This window comes from Stegostoma tigrinum, chromosome 23 (assembly GCF_030684315.1).
Source record: "Stegostoma tigrinum isolate sSteTig4 chromosome 23, sSteTig4.hap1, whole genome shotgun sequence".
Taxonomy (NCBI): domain Eukaryota; kingdom Metazoa; phylum Chordata; class Chondrichthyes; order Orectolobiformes; family Stegostomatidae; genus Stegostoma; species Stegostoma tigrinum.
The window spans coordinates 23,684,956-23,706,037 of record NC_081376.1 but is presented as its reverse complement, the minus strand read 5'-3'; the positions used below and the strand labels follow the sequence as shown (position 1 = coordinate 23,706,037).

At 41.0% G+C, this 21,082-nt stretch overlaps 1 protein-coding gene across 1 annotated transcript in view; it reads right to left on the bottom strand.

Annotated features, from left to right (window-relative positions):
* Positions 1-6,905: 6,905 nt before the first annotated feature.
* Positions 6,906-21,082, bottom strand: part of LOC125462119 (heparan sulfate glucosamine 3-O-sulfotransferase 4-like) — a 162,276-nt gene continuing 148,099 nt past the window's right edge. Inside the window, exon 2 of the mRNA XM_048551685.2 lies at positions 6,906-7,834. Within this exon, the coding sequence (XP_048407642.1) occupies positions 7,192-7,834 (643 nt within the window). The 3' untranslated portion in view covers positions 6,906-7,191. The remainder of the gene's footprint in view (positions 7,835-21,082) is intronic.

Sequence of the window (21,082 nt, the reverse complement as noted above, 5' to 3'; positions counted from 1 at the left end):
CACAGTGTGGAGCTGGACGAACACAACAGGCCAGGCAGCATCAGAGGAGCAGGCAAATCAATTTGTCAATCCTGAAGGGTCCTGACCTGAAACGTCAACTTTCCTGTGGCATCCATAGACCAATTGTTTGAGTGCAAGTGCATGTTTCCAGCACAAGAGTTTAAGAGACATTTCTTATCTGACTCTTCTCTCCTTACGTGCAGGCGCAGCCTCAAAATCAGGCTAAGCTCCAAAACTTCACAAAGGAATCAGTTGGATCCTTCATGTGTGTGAGCCTGGGAAAGAAGCTACTGGGGCTATTTGGTGATGGAGTGCAACACAGCTGAGACTATTCCATTTTGTCTTGGCAGGGGAAACTCATTGGTGTTGTTGCAAATTCTTGTTCCACCTGTAGCTTCACCAGTGGGACTTACTTTTCATTGGTTTCATTCCTTTTGTTCTTCTACATCTTCAGAAATGGCTTCTTGTTCCACCCAGTTGCATGTTACAGCCAGAATTCCATCTTTGCTTTCCACCATTTTCTCCCTTACACTGAGCTATTCAATCATATTATCTTCAAGCATGTCAAGCTGTGAGGGCTAAAGTCCCAGCCTTGCTTTGCAAGTGTCTCAGTGCAGTCACCAGCCTGTCTGTCACAAAGTCCTCTGGAAGGATGAACGCTAAGAACCTCCTAACTCCATTCCTATCCTCTGAGTTCTCATATAGGATGATGCAGACTGCACCCTCCATTTCCTCTTGAATAAAAAGCTCATCTCTTCATTCTACTCCTTTATGTCTGCCTGCCCCAACCTCCATTCTCTTATTTTCAGTGCTGGTAAAATCCTTATCATCCACAATGCCGTTCTCAAATTCAACTCCCCAGGCTGTAATCAGCCTCACTAGCAACATACCTTAATCATACTTTGTTCCCTTCCTGATGAAGCTTTGTCCAACTGTGTATTTCAAACCAATTATTTACAGAAGGTGGAGGTTACTGACAAGGTTTTTCCTTCCATAGTTATCCTTAGAAATTGGTGGTTAACCTTCTTCTTAAAACTGTTACTGGTTTGGTACAACTAAGTGGCTTCTATGAATCAGAGTTAACCACATTGATCAGTGCCCGGGCTCACATATTGGTCAGAGGTTGGTTTTCAGCCATAAAGGATAATTGTAAATGAGCTGTGACTTTATGACGATCTGACAGCTTCATGTAAATTTTAATTTTCTGGTGCAGAATTTTAAAAAACTACACAGGTGTTATTTTAACTGACTTTTTGGATCCTTAATCCAGTTACATTTAATGCCGTGACCAGCATCGGATTCAAAACCTTTGCCATCACCAGCATGTTTCTCCCTATTTCTTTTGCGGTGGCCCAAGCATCTATCCAAATACCCGCTCCATGCTGATGTTCAACTTGTGTTGGCTAACACTCATCACATTGTTTCCAGGCCCCCTTCTCCCACCTCTGGTGGCTGGGTCTTCAACCATTTCAGTCCCACTCCCTCCCAAAACTTCACGGCCTCTATTTGTCAGCACTTTTCACTGTCTCCATCAACTCTTCCTAAAACGTTTTGGGATGGTTACTATGTTAAAGTAAGTTTCTACCTACAAGTTGATATTCCTGTACATGTCTTTAAATCTATTGGAAAGGTTGTAAATGGCCGTTCTGTGTTCTAATGTCACTCACGCAGCTTATTGATGATGCATAGACACATGGGTTGTGTGGATGGTATCCGGTACAGGATCCTTCTGGTTTTAATCCTCCTTTCATCGCTCAGAGCCACTGAGGGCAGAATCTAGTTTCTTGCAGACTAAGTGTGGCGTTTGTACATGGAGTCAGGTTGTTTCACATGGGTACAGCTCATTACATGTGAATGTACCAGAAAACACTGAATCTCATAGGGCAGACAGGCAGAAAGTTCTCACCTCGTCAGGACCTTGCAGAAATGAAACTTCAGACACCATGTTTAAATGGCACTCAAACAGCCCTTCACTGTCTGTAAGCCAACAGCATCACCCACCCAGTGTTGATTGCTGCCAGTTCCCTCTGTGTCCAATACCAGATGGAAAGTGGTCCCACATTTCAATAACATCCCACTAAGTGGTCCACCCAGATGAGAAAAGATTTTTTTTTGATGGATGGAAACAGGAGACTATCGCAACTGACAAAGCGACATGGGCCACGATAGCTGCAGATGTCCGTGCTCCTGGTAGGTACAAGAGAGCCTGGCTCCAGCACCACAAGAGGACAAATGATCTGCTGCGCTCTGCCAGGGCATGTATCATTGTCTAGTCAAACTCAATGGGGCATGAAGCATTAAAAGTTTGTCACTACCGGAGACTGTCACTACAGGGGACAGTTACACAGTAGATTGGGTGACAGGCATCTCCATCAGATGACACATTTATTAGGGGTACCAATGTTGCACTTTTTGAACCTTAATGGGCCTCACATATGTGCCAGGATTACAGTAAACACACAAGACAGTATTGAACTCTCAGCTGGCTAGGTCCGATCAGGTCACCGACCTTTCATCTCAACTCGGAGAATTTACACATTCAATTGATTTTCAACAAAGAGCTGAATGGGTCGCAGGCTCAACCACAAATGTGGCTTGATTTTCTGACAGTTCCACGCATCATACCATGCTTGAGTTTCCCTGTCCAACTTTAACTGTTTGACAAAGCAAACGTCATTATTTTAGATGCTTTACTTGTTCAGATACCCCATATCACATTTTTCTTAGCAGTAATGCACACAGAGGTTCACAGCTTGGGGGACTGAAGTCTCAACCTGTAGCTATGAGTGCAGGGAATGTGCTCATGTACCTATGCCAACATCTCTCAATCACAAACAAAAACAGAGATTGCTGAAAAAGCTCTGCAGGTCCGGCAGCATCTGTGGAGAGAAATCAAAGTTAATGTTTTGGGTTTAGTGACCCTTTGTCAGAATTTCTGTTTTTGTTTCTGATTTCCAGCATCCGCAGTTCTTTTGGTTTTTGTTCAACATTTCATCTTCAAAGAAGAACATATTTCTTCCTCTTCATCGGCACATTTCATTATCTAATTCTGTTACCAACTCTAAATATAGGGCTCCATCCTTCCTTATCCTCCTCACCAATCATCAACCCACAATTCCCAGATGCATGCTTCCATTCTCCAGGATTCTTCCTCCTCCACAAGTAATCACACCCTTCAACTTTCAATCCTTGTCCTAAATTTTCAATCTGACACCATTATTCTTCTCTTTTGTGTTTAGCCTCTCTTTTAGCCTCTCATGCCTATCCTGGTCAGTTTCCTTACTATAAGCCAGCCTGGTTTAGGGAGGTCAGTTGATTCAGTATCCATTAACCCTTAGATGATAGCAAAAACCTTGTAAGAGCTGTTATGAATGAAGTTTTTAATGAGGTAATTGGCTCAAGCAGGCTGCATTCCTTACCAGATAATACTATAAGCAAAGAAAGACCCTGCAAGACCCATGGTAAGGGCCCAATTGAAGTATGGACTCACCAGAGTTTTTCAAATGATGTCTACCCCACCAGGTACATGCCTCATTTATCGTAGAGTCATCATAGAATCCCTACAGTGTGGAAACAGGCCCTTTGGCCCAACAAGTCCACACCAACCTCAGAGCATCCCACCCAGACCCATTCCCCTATAACCCACTTAATCTACACATCCCTGAACACTACGGGCAATTTAGCATGGCCAATCCATCTAACCTGCACATCTTTTGACTGTGGGAGTTGGCCGGAACACCCAGAGGAAACCCACGCAGAGACGGGGAGAATGTGCCAACTCCACACAGACAGTTGCCTGAGGGTGGAATTGAACCCAGGTCCCTGGCGCTGTGAGGCAGCAGTGCTAACCACTGAGCTGCCCAAATGGTCATGTTTGTGAAGATTTATACCACTTTTGGCTAACAAGATTGTGACTATGAATGTAATTGCAGAAGGCTGGAGAATTAATGAGAATTCATGGTGTGCTAGTGGATGTGAAAGACCTTCTCTCCTACCACTTTCAGGAAGGCTGACTTGCTTGAAACTTTCTGTTCTCTTAACACCAAAACTTTAACCTGCTCTCAGTAACCTGAGTTTCCATCTGCTGCCCAATTACGGTCCCCTTCCCATCCTTCTACCTGCTCCAAGGAGGCTTCAAGGTGTCTACTCTGTGGCTAACTGGAGAAAGCAAAACAAAACACAAGAGGTGGAAATCTGAAATAAAAACAGTGAGGACTGTAAATACAGCGCAGATTTATGAAGAGAAAAGATTTGTTATGACATATCCATTGTGAATACCAAAAGACAAGCAAAAAACTTGGGGAGAAACAACTGAAGTAAAGACTTAAAAGTACTTCATTCACATAGATGGACTACTTCCTTCTCTGAATCTATTGATTCTTTCATCTCCCTTCCTCTACTCTTTCTCTTTTTCTAAGCGCATTAAAATGACTTAATATCTTTCTATCTTCATTCAAGCCTCCATCCTTGAAACATTAGTCAATCATTTCTCTTTGCAAATTCTGATTAGCTTGCTGTAAATTCATGGCAATTAATGTTTTCATTCCTGATAGCTGACTGTTTCTCTGCCTGTGACTAGGATAGGCCAGATCTTAACTAAATGTACGATTAAACCTGCAGTTTTTTTTCATAACTCCCTTCTGCCATCTCCTCAGTTACACGAACTTCTGGAGGGGGTTACGACTGGATATCAGTTTTATACCAGTGCAGAACTCTTGAAGTTACTAACAAGTATCTCAATAAATTGTGCTACTGAATGATGAAGTTATATGGTTCAGGTTGGCCCAGGTTCAATTTCCAGTTCATGCTGAGATGAACAATTGTAAAGGAACTCTGTAAGTGTGAGAGAAGAAATATGAACTCAGGTTCCCGTTGTGGATCACAATAATTGATAGCACAGAGCAAAAGGAACAGTAACTAACCTGTGTTGCTGCTGCTGTTGGAGTGTTTGGGAGCATGTAAAAGGAGCTTTACCTATCAGTAAGGGATGAACAGTCAGAAAACTATGCTTGAGTGAAACAGTTGTAGAGTGTGCAATTAGGAATGCATTGAATATGTTAAAGAATACATTGTGTCTGTTGTCATAAAGAGTGGGTGGGAATGATGATGCTATTATAGCAAAGGAGAGTTATGTACTGGATATGATAAATAGAGAAAGAGAAGTGTTAATGGAATTAGCATCATTGAAATTAGATAAATCACTAAGGCTGGATGAAATCCATCAGGGGCTGTTCATGGAAGCCAGTGATGAAATAGCAGAAAGTCTAATCATCATTTTCCAATCGACTTTGGAGACAGTTACTGGGCTTTGGAGGACTGTCAATGTTGTAATATTTATTTGTTGATGATTATTAATGTTGTATCTTTGTTTAAAAAGGGAGCAAGGGATAATCCAAACAATTACAAGCTAGTTAGTCTATCCTCAAATCAATTCGAGGAAACAGCATAAACGGTCACTTACAGCCTTGGATTAGTCAGCATGGATTTCTTAAACGATGTTGTGCCTGACTAATCTGTTTGCATTTCTGAGAAAGTAACAAGGAGGATTGATGAGGGTGTTGCAGTTAATGCGGTCCGCACAGATTTTAGCAAGATCCCACATGGCAAATTGGTTTGAAAAAATGTCTGTGAGATCCTGAGGAATATAACAAGCTGGAAACAAAATTACTCAGCAACAGAAAATAAAAGATAATTGTTGACTGATACTGTTGCAACTGGAAAGCTGTTTCCAGTAGGGTTCTGCAACACCTTGGAGTCCTCAACTTCTTGTGGTATATGTTAATGAAATGGACATATATGCAGGGACCATGGTCAAGAGATATGTAGACAGCACAAAAAATGGTTGCAATGGTTTATAGTAAGGGGGATAGTTGTAGACTGCAGAAAGATACTAATGGACTGGTCAGATGGTCAGATAAGTGATAAATGCAATTCAACCAGGAGAAATGTGACAATGCATTTGAGGAGGTCAGACAATGCAAAGGAGTGCACTATAATTTAGAAGTATAGAGAAAGTGAGGAACCTTGTTGTGAATGCCCACAGATTCCTGAACTGTACAAATCATTAGTTACCCCACAACTTAAATAATGTGTGTAGTTCTGGTCACCATGGATGAGGTCTATGTGCTTTCTCTGTGCAAAGTCAATATAATCAATTTCAGAAAGGCTGTTATTACGTTGGCGAGGACACAGGAGACTTAACACATGTTCGCTGAGGAGGGAAATTTTGGATGTGCTGGGGTTGTTCTCCTTAGAGCAGAGGGAGCTGAGAGAAGGTTTCATTGAAGTGTATAAAGTTGTGAGGAATTTGGATATATAATGGCCAAGAAGGACCTATTTATCTTAACAGAGATATCAGAGATTAGCGGGCGTATATTTAACGTGTTTGGGAGAAATATTAGAAGAGAGATGTGGAAACACTTTTTCATGCAGTGAAAGTCTGGAACTCACTGTCTGAATGTGTGGGTGAAGCAGAGACCACACTCCCTGACCTCATTTAAAAGGTGTCTGGATGTGCACCTCAATGTCATGACCTGTGGAGATATAGACCACCTGCTGAAGAGTAGGATTTGGCTTGTTAGCTCATTGTTCAGCTGAGGCAGACATAATAGGCTAAGTGGTCCTTTTTTCTGGACTGCAGACTCTCAATAAATTTTCTCGCATTCTCTGTACCTGTCCTGTGCTGTATTTGCCTTGGGATCATACTGTTCAGTGGCTGGAATGGAAATTATATCAGCATTTATGTTCCTCACTCTAATGAACACAAAATACCAACATTCACTTGATACTCTCTGCCAATAACCTTTACCATGAAAATGGCTTCTTGCATTGTAGAAGTAAATCAATTAAAGATCCACTTCCTGAAGGAGACACAATAAAGACAGATTGGAGCTCTTCAGGTGATTTTATAGGGCAATCTGATATGGGTGAAAAGAACTTCAGAAAATCCCAGAAAACTCAAGCTCAACTCAATACAACTCATCTTCAAAATAATTACAATTCATAAGCACAACACCTTTGGTAAGCTGTAATATAACTTGAAAATTATTCTCCTTTTTTATTAATTACAGTCTTAATAAAATTTTTGTTTTCATCAGACTAACAATATAGTCTTATTCTTTTTATATCTTTTTCACAGTAAGAAACCAGTTTCTATTATCTCTTCCTTTAAATTTCAGGCTGTCGATATCCTCAACTGATTTCTTGATTTTCATCCTTTTCCCAATCAAAGTCTTCTCCTGTGATCTGATGGAACATGACATTGAAAGGCCGGTAAAACTTCCGTAGTCTGTGGATTACATCCGGATCTATTTTTGGATGAGTCCTCCCCTTAGATTTGCCGAGACACCTCGGCGTGCTGCTGTCCTCTGGTTTCTTCAGGCAAGGAAACCCCTTGGTTTTGTTGAAGTAAAAGTGCTTGTCTGTAACGATCCTCTTGAGGCCCAGGAAGTCCTGCACTTTGCCCATTTCTCCGGCTGGGTCAATGATGAGCCTCTCCCCGCTGACAAAATGGATCTGGGAGAGGGGAAAGAACTGGAGCCAGTTCTCCAGGTGCAAGGCGTAGATTCCAATGCGGATAGCGCTCCATGAGGCATCAATCAGTCCTAGGGTTCTGTTCTTGAAGGCTAGAACTTCAAAGGTTGGAATCTCAGGTTTCTTGGACAGTGTCTGGGTATAGTCTGAGATGGCTCTCGTCACTGGGTTCCTGACCACTACGATGAGTTTAGTGCCCTTTGCCATTGAGAAGATTCTCTTTGGTGCCTCTCTGGTAACAAAGTAGCTGGGTGTTTTCTCCATGGTGATCTGACCATCCAGCGTCTTGGGCATCAAGCTTCTAAAGAAAAAACAAGAAATGGATGCATTTAGCGCTGCATTTTTCTCATTTTATTGTGCATCTACTCCCCACGTCCCCCTTCCCCTGCCAAACACAAACCCAACTCTCCAACAATTATTTGTACTGGACTATGGTTCAGGAATGCTTGTACAGTGTTCTTATCCAAATAGAAACTTCAACCATGGGGGCCAATTTTAACTCACTCAAAACTCATTCACTTGCACAGAGTTAAAATCAAGTTCTAAAACCCTCCTACAACTCTCTGGACATTCAAATAAAAAAGCTGCTTGTCATCCAGAATAAATTATTGCATCCAAACTTCTGCTATATCTGAGGACAGGTAACTCAGACAGTTCCCCCTCATCTTTCCTGCTGCTGTGTGGACCTTCCAAGTCTGAGCATGGTGACAACTTGCAGAACCATAAGTCAATGTGCCCAGATGCCCAGTGGTGTGCATAGACCCTCTAAGCGGCTGGGCATCCCTTATAGGGAACACTGACGACTAGCTTTTCCACTAACCCAGTGGGAGATGTTTCGTTGGCCTATATAATGAGAATTATTGAACTTTAGCAAGAGAAACAAGTTGTCGATATTTCATCCTAATCATCTGTTCTCTGATTTTGTATAAATGACTTACTCAAAAGGAAGGAAAGCAAATAGAATGTAACACCTTGTACATCGATTGTATATTTCACACATCAAGAGATCTTGAAGCACTTACAACCAGTGAAGTACTTCAACAATATAATCACTGCTGTAACACGGGAAATACAGCAACTCATTTGTACCACAATCCCCTGAACCAATGAGAAAATTGGGTGTTTTAGTGATGTTGGTTGGTGGATAAATATTAGGCAGGAAACCAGGAGACCTCCAGGTCCTTATGTCATGACCGTGGGATCTTTTGCATTCCCTTAAGAAGCAGATCATCCTCAGTTTAATTTTTCTGTTCAAAAAGGTGCCTCCTGCAGTTCAGCACTGCACTGAGATAGTGGCCTGGATTATCTGCTCAAATCGCCGAACTAAACATCTAACCCACACCTTTCTGACACAGAGGCAAGATATCCACTACTAAACATCTGACTCCTCAAACAAAACTGAGAATTCTGGCAAGATTACTATCTCTGCTCCAAACATTATTTGATGCCATTTCATAGGGACCAAATTAATCCCTGGATATAGATTCAGCAGGGTTCCAAATCCCTCTGGAATAGAATTCCATGGGGACTTTATTCATAATTCATCAGCCATAATTCCTACTGAGGTATAGTTTCATAGAGCACTAATTCTTGTTATGGACTGACAAAGTATTGATTACTTCTGGGGCACAACATGATAGATGCTGACTTATGCTGTGGCCCAGCTAATTAAAATATATACCGTGTGCGTGACACATACTTATAGCATACTAGCAATACATTTTTTCAAGGAAAATAATAAATAAGTTGGTTAGCACAAAAATTGCATGGCTAAGCATGTGAAATGGGATTATCTTTGGATTACTCTGGCAAACAGCTAGCACAAACACAGCAATGTAAAGGACATACTGTGCTTTAAGCTTCTACTGTTCTATGGATATAAAATAGAAAGCAAAGGATCAAAAAGGAGAGTCGGTGACTGAAGAAAATAGAGCATGACTGAGAATAAAATTCCGCTGTGACATTTCCAATGTAAGCAATAACATCACATGGTTTACAAAACCTAACATTGTTGAGTCTGTTTCTTATCATATGTCCTATTTGCAAGTTGTCTGTATTGGTGGGCTGTTTTTGTATCAGAGGAATTGTGAATGGTGCCGAACATTGTGTGATTATCACCGAACATCCCCACTTCTGACCTTATAATGGATGGAATGTCAGAGACAAAGCAGCTGAAGATGGTTCAGGCTAGGATACTACCCTAAGGGATTCCTGCACCTATATTCTGGAACTGCAATGACTGATCTCCAACAAACAATGTACTAGATATGATTCCATTTATATAGGCTTACCCCTGATCCCCATTGACGTCAGTTTTACTAGGGCTCCTTGATGCCATGCTCAGTCAGATGCTCACTTATGTTAAGGGCGGTCACTCTTACCCTGCATCTGAGTTAATCTCTTTGGTCCATTGGTGAACTAAGGCTATAATGAAGCCAAGAACTGAGAGGCCATGGCAGAACCTAACGTAAGCATCTCTGAGCAGGTTATGATTCAGTAGGTACAGTTTTTAATTGCTAGGTCTATTTGAAATTAATTCCAATTAGAACAGTAGTAGGACTACACAACACAGCAGAGGCTATTCTCAGTGTGGAAGCAGAGCCTTGTTTCTACAAGGATTGCATGGCCCACTGCCACCACTATCATGGTAAGATACATCTGTGACACATTTGTCAAATAGAATTTTCCTTTTTGTTGGCTCCTTCACTATGTACTGCACGTTCAATCCAGTGCTATGTCCTTCAAGACTCAGCCAGCTTTGCCAGTAATGGTATTACTAAGCAACTGCTCATGATCAACATTGAAATCCCTGACCCAGAATACATCCCATGCTCATTCCACCCGCAGTGCTTTTTCCAACTGGTATTCAACATGGAGGAGTACACTCAACAGGGTCCTCAAGTTCAAATCACAATAAAAAGCATTCAGATCTAGCAGGTAATAGGGAAACTAAAAGGAATGTTGGCTTTTGTTTCAAAGGAAATGGAAGATAAAAATTGAGATGTCTTGCTAAAACAATACAAAGCACAGCCAGAATACAGTTAACAATTTTGGTTCCTAAAGCTAAGGAAAAATATACTGACATTGAAGGCAATCCAGAGAAGGTCCACCAGGTTGATACCGGGTCTGGAGAATCGGTCTTTTGTAGAGACGTTGAGTAGATAGCCATATTGAAATGTACAAGATTCTTAATGGGATTTCACAAGGTAGATATGGAAAGGTTGTTTCCCCTGTGGAAGACTCTCGGACTAGAGGGTATAAGGGGTTATCATTTAAGACAGGGTTGAGAAGGAGTTTCTTCACTCCCAGGGTAGTGAATCTGTGGAATCTTTTATCATGAAACATTGTATAGGTTGGGTCTTGAAGCATATTTAGGTACATGACAGACAGAGTTTTAATCAGAAAATCAAATCAGCATGAAGGGGGAAAGGCAGGAAATTGGAGTTGCAGATTATCAGATCAGCCTTGGTTTCATTGAATGGTGGCCCAAACTCGATGGGCTGAATGACCCACTTCCACTCCTACATCATTGTGAGATCTTACAGATTCACCAAGAGGAGGTTTCCCTGCCTGTGTTTGACTGAATGTCATGTGGTCCAGGGACAATGTTGAGGACTCACTTGGCTGCTCCCTCCTAACTGCAGAATTGTAAACATACTCTAGTGAACCTGCCCTACCAGTGGCACAGGACTTACTTAATGATAGTGATGCCTTGGATATTGTCAAGTTGGTGTTTGACTTGACCATTAGACATCTCTCCCAGATGTGGCAGAAAAATGTGTTTGATGAGACAGCACAGAGGGATATTTATTCTGTCCCTAACTTGGGCAGTCACCTGGGAGTATTTGGTTGGATAACGTCATAGGGTTTTATTCTCTATCTAATCTAATACTAATCACAAATCCATGTGATAAATTAAAACTTGAGTTTGCGTGAAAATATCCACATCCCACACACCCACAGCCAATCTCCTGTTTCAGTCTTGGACAAATGGTTTAGGAATGCTGCTTGAGGAAAAATAAATGCTTTACAACATGAAGAATAGATTTATCTCAAAGCAGGGACAACTTTCAACAGCCTATTAAAGCAGCTAAAGTGTGTCGAAAGCGCAATCATGTGTTTGGTGAAAGCACAATCATGTGTTTGGTGAGAGCAGCATGTAAAAGAATACGATGAAGTCAAGAAGTGATTGAGAGATTCCTATACTACAGTGGGAATAAGGCTTGCCACTCTGGCTGGATGTATTCTTGGAGGTTTCATCACATGATCTACCTCTTTGGCCCAAAACTGCTCTGGAATTATGCTAAACTGCTTTCATTTGGGTCTGGTGCATTTGGAGCTAACATATGAAGTCCAAAAAAGAAAAATTTTTTCATGTTTCCATAATTTTTTTTCTGGGTTGCTCACAGCAATCATATGGAGATTGCTGTTTAATTCTTGGATGACTGGAAATTCTGATTGACATTATTACGAGCTTAATTTCCTCTTTTTTCTCTTACATATTCACTGGGCATCATCCGGGGGCAGAGCAGGGCTTGGATATCATCAAGACAGATTCATCATACTGATGAACATGTGTTTTAAAGGGATGAGGATCTTGCTAAAGGAAGTTTGATTAGCTGCAGTTCCTTTAAGGTCACATCTCCATTACAAATATAATTTTTACACACCAAATTGCTACATCAATTTCCATAATATATGAACCAGAACCTGCCCAATAACCTTGAGATCAGGAAGAAGCCCAGGAATTGGTAAATGAGGAATGTTCCCCATAAAATCTTGTCCAAAAAGTGGGCTTTAAGGTGCATCTTAAAAGAAGAAGGAGAGGTTAAGTGGTAGAGAGGTTTAAAGAGGGTATTCCAGAGCTTGAGACCTGGGAAACTGAGGTACCAGCCAGGGCAGAATGATAAAAACTGAGGATTCTGAAAAGACCAGAATTATATGAGTAGATATCTCAGAATTGTGTATCTGGTGAAGATGGCAGAGATAGGAATGGGTTTGAGGATGGGAGTTCTACAGTTGAGGCATTACCTAACCAAGAACCAATGTTTGTCAGGGAGCATGGGCATGAGGGCTGAATGGAACTTTGTAATAGCTGAGACATGGGCAGTAGGGTTTGGGATTACCTTAAATTTATGGAGCGTAGACTGCAGGAGATCAGTCAGGTCTCCTAAAGCCATTAGAATAATCAAGTCTACAGATAACAACTGCATAAACATGACAATCATCATTAGATGAGTTGAAACAAGGATAGAATTGGGCTACTTAACAGAAGTAGAAATGAACAGCCTAAATGATGACACACATATGCAATTACACTTTTAGCTCTGGCTCAAACATGACAACAGGAGTTGTGGAGTCTGGATCCACCTCAGACATTTACCAGGGAAAAGGATGAAAATAATGACTAGGAAATGGAGTTTGTAGCAAGGCCAAAAGACAGTAACATGATTTAGCATTTCATAAACCCCTGTTGATTCTGCCCCATTTTACTCTCTTTTTGTAAATGTCTAGTTAACACATCCTTTACATTCTACCATGTCTTCTACTATTGACATCAAACTAACAGGTTTGTAGTTCTCCATTCTCCCCCGCATCACTTCTTAAATAGTGGGGCTATATTTGCTACTATCAAGTAAACAGGATTCTTTCCACAGTCTATAGGATTTTGAAAATAACCAGCAAAATCCATCATCTGTCTTGCCATTTCCTTCAACATTCTGGGGTGAAATTCATCTCAGAATTTCTCGGGAGTTTTCAGCCCTCATTCTAACTGACTTTTTAAGTACTGCTTCTGAGTATTCTAGTTCCTCAGTTTCACAAGTTCCTTCATTGAGTAGTCTTTATGGAAAATTTTCTTCATCTTCTTCTGTGAATACAAGCATAAATTAACTGTTCAGGTTTCTTCTTCCACACTATAAATTCTCCTGTCCGCTCTTATATTAGGCCCATATATGTTCCAGCTGGTCTTTTTCTTCCACAGAGCTAAGGAAGATTTTACAGTCACCTTTACATTCTCACTAGTTTGCATTCATGTTCTTTTCTATGTCTCTTAATCAGTTTCTTCATTTTTCTTTGTTGGGTTCTAAATTGCTCCCAATCCTGAGGCTTACCATTTTTGCTGACATCCTTATAAGCCACTTCCTTTGATCTAATGTCATTTTTAAACTTATTTTGTTAACCAACATTGATTTACTTTTCCTTTTGGGTGTTTATGCGTTTGAGGAATGTATATTTACTATGAGCCGTGCAGTATTTATTTGAATACTAATCATTGCCTATGTACTGAAAATTACGTATTACATTGTCTTATCCACCGCAGCTAATTCAATCCTTGCACATTTATAATTAGGTTTCTTCAGAACCTAGTCCTCTTGAGTATATTGGGCTGCATCCAGGCATAACACAAATTTCTTTCATATCACAGTCACTATGCCCCAAAGGCAACACTCAAATTCATAGCAGCAGTTGGTGGATTCACCCCTGAAATTTCCCAAAGCCACCAGGAAAGATTCACTTAGAGGGGTGACCAATCAGGGCAAAGTTTCTCCTCATAAATAGAATGGAAGGAGAGAATGAGGAGCTGCTCCAAGAATCACATGCTGGTTCTTTCTTATACTTGCTGTTGGGGGTACACAAGTGATATCTTCCCTCCTGCTTCAGTTCTCCAGTCACATCCTCAAACACTTCCTTCTTCTCTGTCATCCAGCTATTTACCCTGCTCTAGAAGAATTTTGTGACATCCTCGACCCTGGCACCATCCTGGACCCATGTCTCCAGCTACAGAAATGGCTGTCTGTTCCCCTAAATGATGAATCCTCTTTGATTACTGCTATTCTCCTCTTAGTCCTCGCCTCTCATACAATTGAGCTACCTGTGGTGTCAGGAACATAGCTCTGATTGTACTCCTCTGAGAATTCAACATGTTCATTGGTGTCCAAAGTGGGAAACTCATTAGCAAGTGATACCTCAGGGAACTCCTGCCATTCCTGCCTGGTTGCCTTAAACTGCCTGGGAGCGAACCATTCCCTTGTTGCCTCCACACCCCATGATGTGCCCACTCTCTGAACATACTATTAACATAGATTTTAGTCTCACCATGTGCCAATGACTCCAGCTATCATTCAAGCTCCAAAACCCGGATCTCAATTTTCTGCAGCTAATGACACCTCCCATCCATGTGGTTTTCCAGGTCATGCAATCCACGTGAGCAACATGTCCTGCCTTGCCTTAACTTTGCTTCAACTACATTAACTTTACTTAGACGTACCTAGATTAACTTTGCTTTATTTGGCCTTAACTTAATAAACCTTACAACTGTGATTAAATCTTCCTCAGACTGAAAAATGCGATTAATAGTGAACACCCTTTATTAATGGCAGTGAACTTTATTTAAAACAGCTCTCTGTTTATGTTTCACTCAGACATTGTCTCCCAAGTGTTCCCTTGTATTGACTGTGTGCTTTGTAAAACATACCTCTTTTACACATGGTCAATCATGTCAAAGGCTGCAGACAGTTCAAAAGTGTCAGGAACATATAACATATATTAGTTGCAGCTACATAGGCCATTATCTGTAACTTGGATTAAAAAAAAACATGCTTTGGTTCTGTGGCAAACATAGAAGTTTCATTGGAGCGATTCACATTGGAGTTCCTGGAACATTGTGCTTGAATCTGGGAGATAGCAACATGTTCAGGACTTTGAGGAGGAAAGAATAGATGCAGATGGGGCAGTTGTTTTCAAGGACAAAGGAGCAATTATTGCAGATTTGAAGATGAGGGGTCTGTATCACAAGAGTATCAGTTAACATGAGCAATAAAGGGAAGTTGGATCATCATCAAATCTGTGCAAATAGGATCCAGGGAGCAGGGTCAGTTGACAAGACAATGTAGGAGCCTTATCGTCTTACACAGCTCTTTTGGGCAGATGTGATGGAAAATTTCCCATACTCAATTCTTAAAAAATGACCCTACTGCAATAGTTTTTTTTATTCTTACAGCGTGGGCACCACTAGCAAGTTCATTTATAGCCTGCCCTTGGCTGGTCAGAGAAGGTGGTAGTGGACATCATCAACTGCTTCCCCCACTTCTGCACTTAAGCTGTGACAGGAGATTGGGAAAACATGTGAAATATTCCGGATATTGAGCATTTGCAGTTAGCATTTCCAGCATCCAATTAGTTTTCATTTATATTTTTAGAAACAGGAAAATATGTACTTACATCTGCTCATCTGCTCTGTGCAGAATGACAAGGCTTTTACACTAAGGAAATTTCACTGTGCAGAAAGGTTATTAATGAGAGATCCTTACAGTAAACTGACATCGCTGTAGGGAGCTAGGTTTTCATTTATTAAGGCTTTGTAGCGTCTGGAATATATAATGCTGACTGACTTTTAACTTCTAGCTCCTCAATGTAACATGACTGCAACACTTATTACTGTAAATAACATAATCTGTATTGCACCCCCTTGCTCTAACTATCTCTGTTCAACCCCACATCCTCACTGCAACACTCTCTAAATTACAACCTTGCTGCAATATGTACTCTTAGAGAGCACACATTGTACACTCCGAAATCAAACACACCGCTCATGAATGGTGTTGCACAATATGAAGATTACTGGTTTGCTTTCATTTTATATTTCATGTATTTCTTAGTGTCAGCTCCTACTCAGAAAATAGATGGATTCCTGTTACATTATGGTTTGTGTTTCGTTGAAGAATCGGCACTTGTATGGATAGTTTTACGGATGAAGACGACAGAGATGTTATTGAGACACGCTGTCTAAAAGGAAGCAGTTACTTCTTGTATGGTACTGGGGCGCTTGTGTTTCTCTGGGCTGAATTCTCCCATTTAGCAAAGTGGTTCTTTTGTGTGAATTCATGGAACCCTGTCTGCACGGCCCGTGGTGACATTTCTCACACAATCTTCCACTCTTCATGTCATTAATTATATAACCTGCCTTTTTGGCTCACGGCCCATGGAATCATGTGACTAGAAAGGCAGTAGTGCACTTTGCTGCTGGGACTTTGTTGCAGTGATGTCATGGACACCATATTTAAATCCCAGCTCTGCAGCACTTCAGACGCTGTGAGGGAGGAACTATACTTCACACTTGGTGCCTGCACCATTATCCCCAAGAAAATGGCTGAGAAACACAAGTTATCGCCTTGGTTCACTAACTGGCACCTGGAGATCCTGGTGAATGGGCTGTGAAGAGGCCAGTGCTGACCAGCAAAGGAGACCATGGCACCAGATTCAGTAAGCCTGGACTGAGAGCGTGGCTGGGGCCAATGCAGTGTCCTGGGGGAAACGCAATGCAGGAGGAAGGTTAATTACCTTCTGCACTCTGTAAAGGGCCACCAGCTTCTCTCAGCTATTTCAAACTCGCTGGACCTCAGCTCACTGTAGCAACACATACCTCTCACCAGGGTTCATGGACTACAACATGCCCATGCAGGCTCTCACCTACCTCATCCTCACAAACTACTAACCATTCCTGCAGTATATGCTTCCTACTAACTCAGGTAGACTTCGCCACTTCTTCTGTTGATGCAACACCACTAATCGCTCTTTCATCATTCTCATCGTGCTGAATTCCTCCCTTACTGTCGTTGCAGGAAACACAGACCCTTCCTCATGACTGATGCCTCCACACAGCCTCAAGTGGCCTCCTGTAATCACAGGACTGGTTGCACCTCACCTGCAGAACTGATTGTGCTCCAACCCCTGGAGCTCAAAGACATGGTTCCCTGTACTCCAGAAGGACCAAGCCCCAGCTGACTGCGGCCAATCCTCTGGATGGGAATTAAAGAAACCCCTTGACTGACTGTAGCAGTATCTCCTCATGCTAGTTCTTTATCACACATAGTAAAGACTAGTCCACTTTAACTTTCACATATGATTGTTTGTATAAGCAAGTGCAGTGTGCTTGCTGCAAAAGCTGTTGGCACATGCTGTAGATGTGACATTGATGTAACATGCTGCTGTCCAGCAATATGTCTACCCTCTTTCCTGTTCAGTACTTCCATCTGTGATAAGCTGCCAACTTCTCCCTTTGCACAAACCACAGAGGTTGCAGCCTCCAAATAAAGTGGGTACAAAGAAATGAAGTGAAGACCCACATGATGCATCCTGTGTCAATGTCTGAGATGTATGTGTCTCTCTGCGTTCAAAGTGACCTAGTAGTTAATGGGTGTTCCTGAGTTCCAAAGTGATGCCCTGAAGGACTGACATGGTGGGGCTGATGGCTTGCCCTGGTTGATTTGCTTGCACAAATGGCGGAAGAGGGTGGTATCCATGGAACATCCAGAGCCATTGTGACAAAGACAGAGTAAGATTAAAGCTCAGAGGAGTAAGTGGCAAGGGCTGCTGCCAGATTGCCACTCTGGGCTTCAATGTTGAGAATTGGCGCCATCTTGTTTCTTGGGGAAGAGAGAAGAATTGGAAGGTACAGAGAAATGAGGTGAGTTGGGCTATTAATCGCTTCATTTCCATGCATTTTCAAGTTATCTCCAAACATTATCAAGATTCTAGGTTTACTATTTACATTGTATGGGGGAAAATCTACATCTTCTTTCTCAATGTTGCATTTTTATCTTTTCACAATTTGGTTGTACTTTCACACATTTCTCACCTTTGCTGACACCCACCAAAGGGAACCAAAAACTCTGCCCTTTTTGTCAGTGCTTCAGTGTGGGCCCAACATTCTATGCACCTCATAGCAATATACACAAGTACTTGACACATATGTACAGTGTAGGGAATAGCATGCCAAAAGGGTAACAAATACTCCTTACAAAATCTTTCACCTGAGTCCAGTAGGCACATGCACAGAAACAAGTCTCTTTCCCCGTGGTGTTCTCTCTCCATTCTGACAAGAAAATAATCAGATTGACTGAACTATGAAAATGGTGTAAGACATATTATGCTTATCCCAAACTGCTAAATCTACAAATGAGTTTCAGTCAGGCCAAACCTGAAGTCCCATATGAAGACTGATATTCCTTAGTAAAGAACACTAACAGTTGATACCATGTTACTCAGAAATCTATGTGTAATGTCTATCCTATTTCTTCTTAGGTCTATGATCTATTCTAGGCTCTTTGAAAGTGTAACTGGTAGGGTAGGTAGGGTGAAACAAAGGAATGTACTACATTTTCAAAAGACTTTTGATAAGATGTCACAGAAAAGGATACCATGCAAGGTTAGAAATCATGAGTTAGGAGGTGACACATCAGTTTAGATTGAGGAGAACTTAATGAACAGGAAGAGAGAGTGTGAATAATTGGGTCACTTTCTATATGGCAGATTGCAATAGGGTACTATTTGAACAGTGCAGGGTCCTCAGCTGTTTACAGACTATATCAGACTATACCTAGATGACGGAGAATTACATGCATTGGGTACAAACTGATGAATGATACAAAGCCAGTTGAGACAGTATGCTATTCAGAAGGTACAAAGAGTTCAGCAAGGAACAGAAGAAGTTGCTGTGTAAACAATTTGTGGATGGAGCATAATCAAGGGAAATATGAAATTAAACTACTTTGACAGAAGATTAGGAAAGCAGATTTTTTTAAAAAAAGATGAGAAACTAGCAAATATTGGTATTTAGTGAATTGGGATCTGTATCTATTAGTCACAAATGCAGATACAGTAAGCGATTCAGAAAGCAAATATTCCATATTTTATTGTGTAAGGAATATCGGGGTCAGGAACCTTTGCTGTATTTATAAGGTGTTTTGGTGAGACTGGGCCTATTTGCAATGTTCATCGTCTTACCAAAGAAAGGATATATTTGTCTATTGTTTTTTGCGGAAAAGAATCATATTTACATTCAAGATTGATTTGTTTTCTCTCACTACAGATGCTGCAAAAGCTGCTGATTTCCAGCATCTGTAGTATTTTGCTTTTATTCAAGGTTTGGGGATTGGATGAGAAAACTATGAAGTCAAACATTAGTTGTAATCTTACTGAATATTGGAGCAGACTCAAAGCATCTTAATCCTGTTCTTTCATTTTATGATCTATTAAAGTAGGCAGATTGTATCTAACCCCAAATGACACTCACAAAACCTCATTATATAATTACAATTCCCCTGGAGAAATGATATAATACAGAGATGAATATTAAGTAGAACAAGCACATCATTACCAACTACTGTTTTTATACAGTATAGTTTGATGTTGTAGGTCTCTAATGGCACAGTGATAGTGTCCTCTAGTGGTAGTGACCTTTGGGTCACACAGCACAGGTTCAAGTCCCACCTATCCAAATCCACCTCAGTGCAATACCAACATCTCCATATCAAGACTATCCAAATGTGTCGCAACACATCGGAACAGGTCCACTAAAAATATCTACACTAATGTCATGGAAAGAGTTTGTGTTTCTTATTGTTTGTGATCCAGGTATTTTTAAACTGAAGTTGGTGCGGTTTCTCACTCTCAGAGTAGTTTGTCCCAGTTTAAATAATTTCTGGCAGCAAACTTGTACGAATTCAGAACCAAAGATTGTTTATTACTGCCTTCTTACGGCAGAGATTTTAACAACTTACCATACAAAATATCACACACAAAAAAAAACAAGTTTTAATATTTCAGTCCCATTTACATTAGCCCAATAGTTTCTTAGCTGAATTGATGTTTTTGCTCAAGTGAAGGTCTGGTAAAAGCAGAGGATTCTAGGTGAGCTGTGAGGTTTTTTTGTAGTCAAATTGCTAGGGAGGTGAGTTTTCAGGTGAATTTGCAATTGAACCTGGCTGGGAAAGAATACCTCCCCAACCTTGAATGTTTAGCTATTCTAATTTAGCTACATTGTTGGCTTGCAGCTAGGTTGATGGAACTTGAAGGATGTTTCAGAAGGCAATTCTCTAATCAAAACAGCTCTACCATAAATGGTTGCCTGATTCATGTCACCAATTATGAGTTTAATGTCATACAGTCATAGTCATAGGGATGTGCAGAACAGAAACAGACCCTTCGGTCCAACTCATCCATGCCGACCATGTATCCTATATGAATCTGGTCCCATTGGCCAGTATTTGGCCCATAATCCCTCTAAATCTTTCCTATTCATATAGCCATCCAGATGCCTTTTAAATGTTGTAATTGTACCAGCCTCCACCAATTCCTCTGGCAGCTCATTTTGTACATTTTGCTACCACTGTGTTAAAATTGTTGCCACTTAGATCCCTTTTAAATTTTTCTCCTCTCACCTTAAACCCATTTCCTCTAGTTTTGGACTCCCCCATCATGGAAAAAAAAATAGAACAATACAGCACAGGAACAGGCCCTTCGGCCCATGATGTTGTGCTGAACATGACATCAAATTAAACTAATCCCTTCCACCTGCCTTTGGTCCATATTCTCCATTCCTTGCATATTGTGTGCTTATCTAAAAGTCTTTTAAATGTCCCTAACGCATCTGCCTTCACCATTACCTTTGGCAGTGCATTCCAGACTCCTACCACTCTCTGTGTAAAACACTTGCCCCTCACATCTCCTTTGAACACTCCCCCTCCAACTTAAATGCATGACCCCC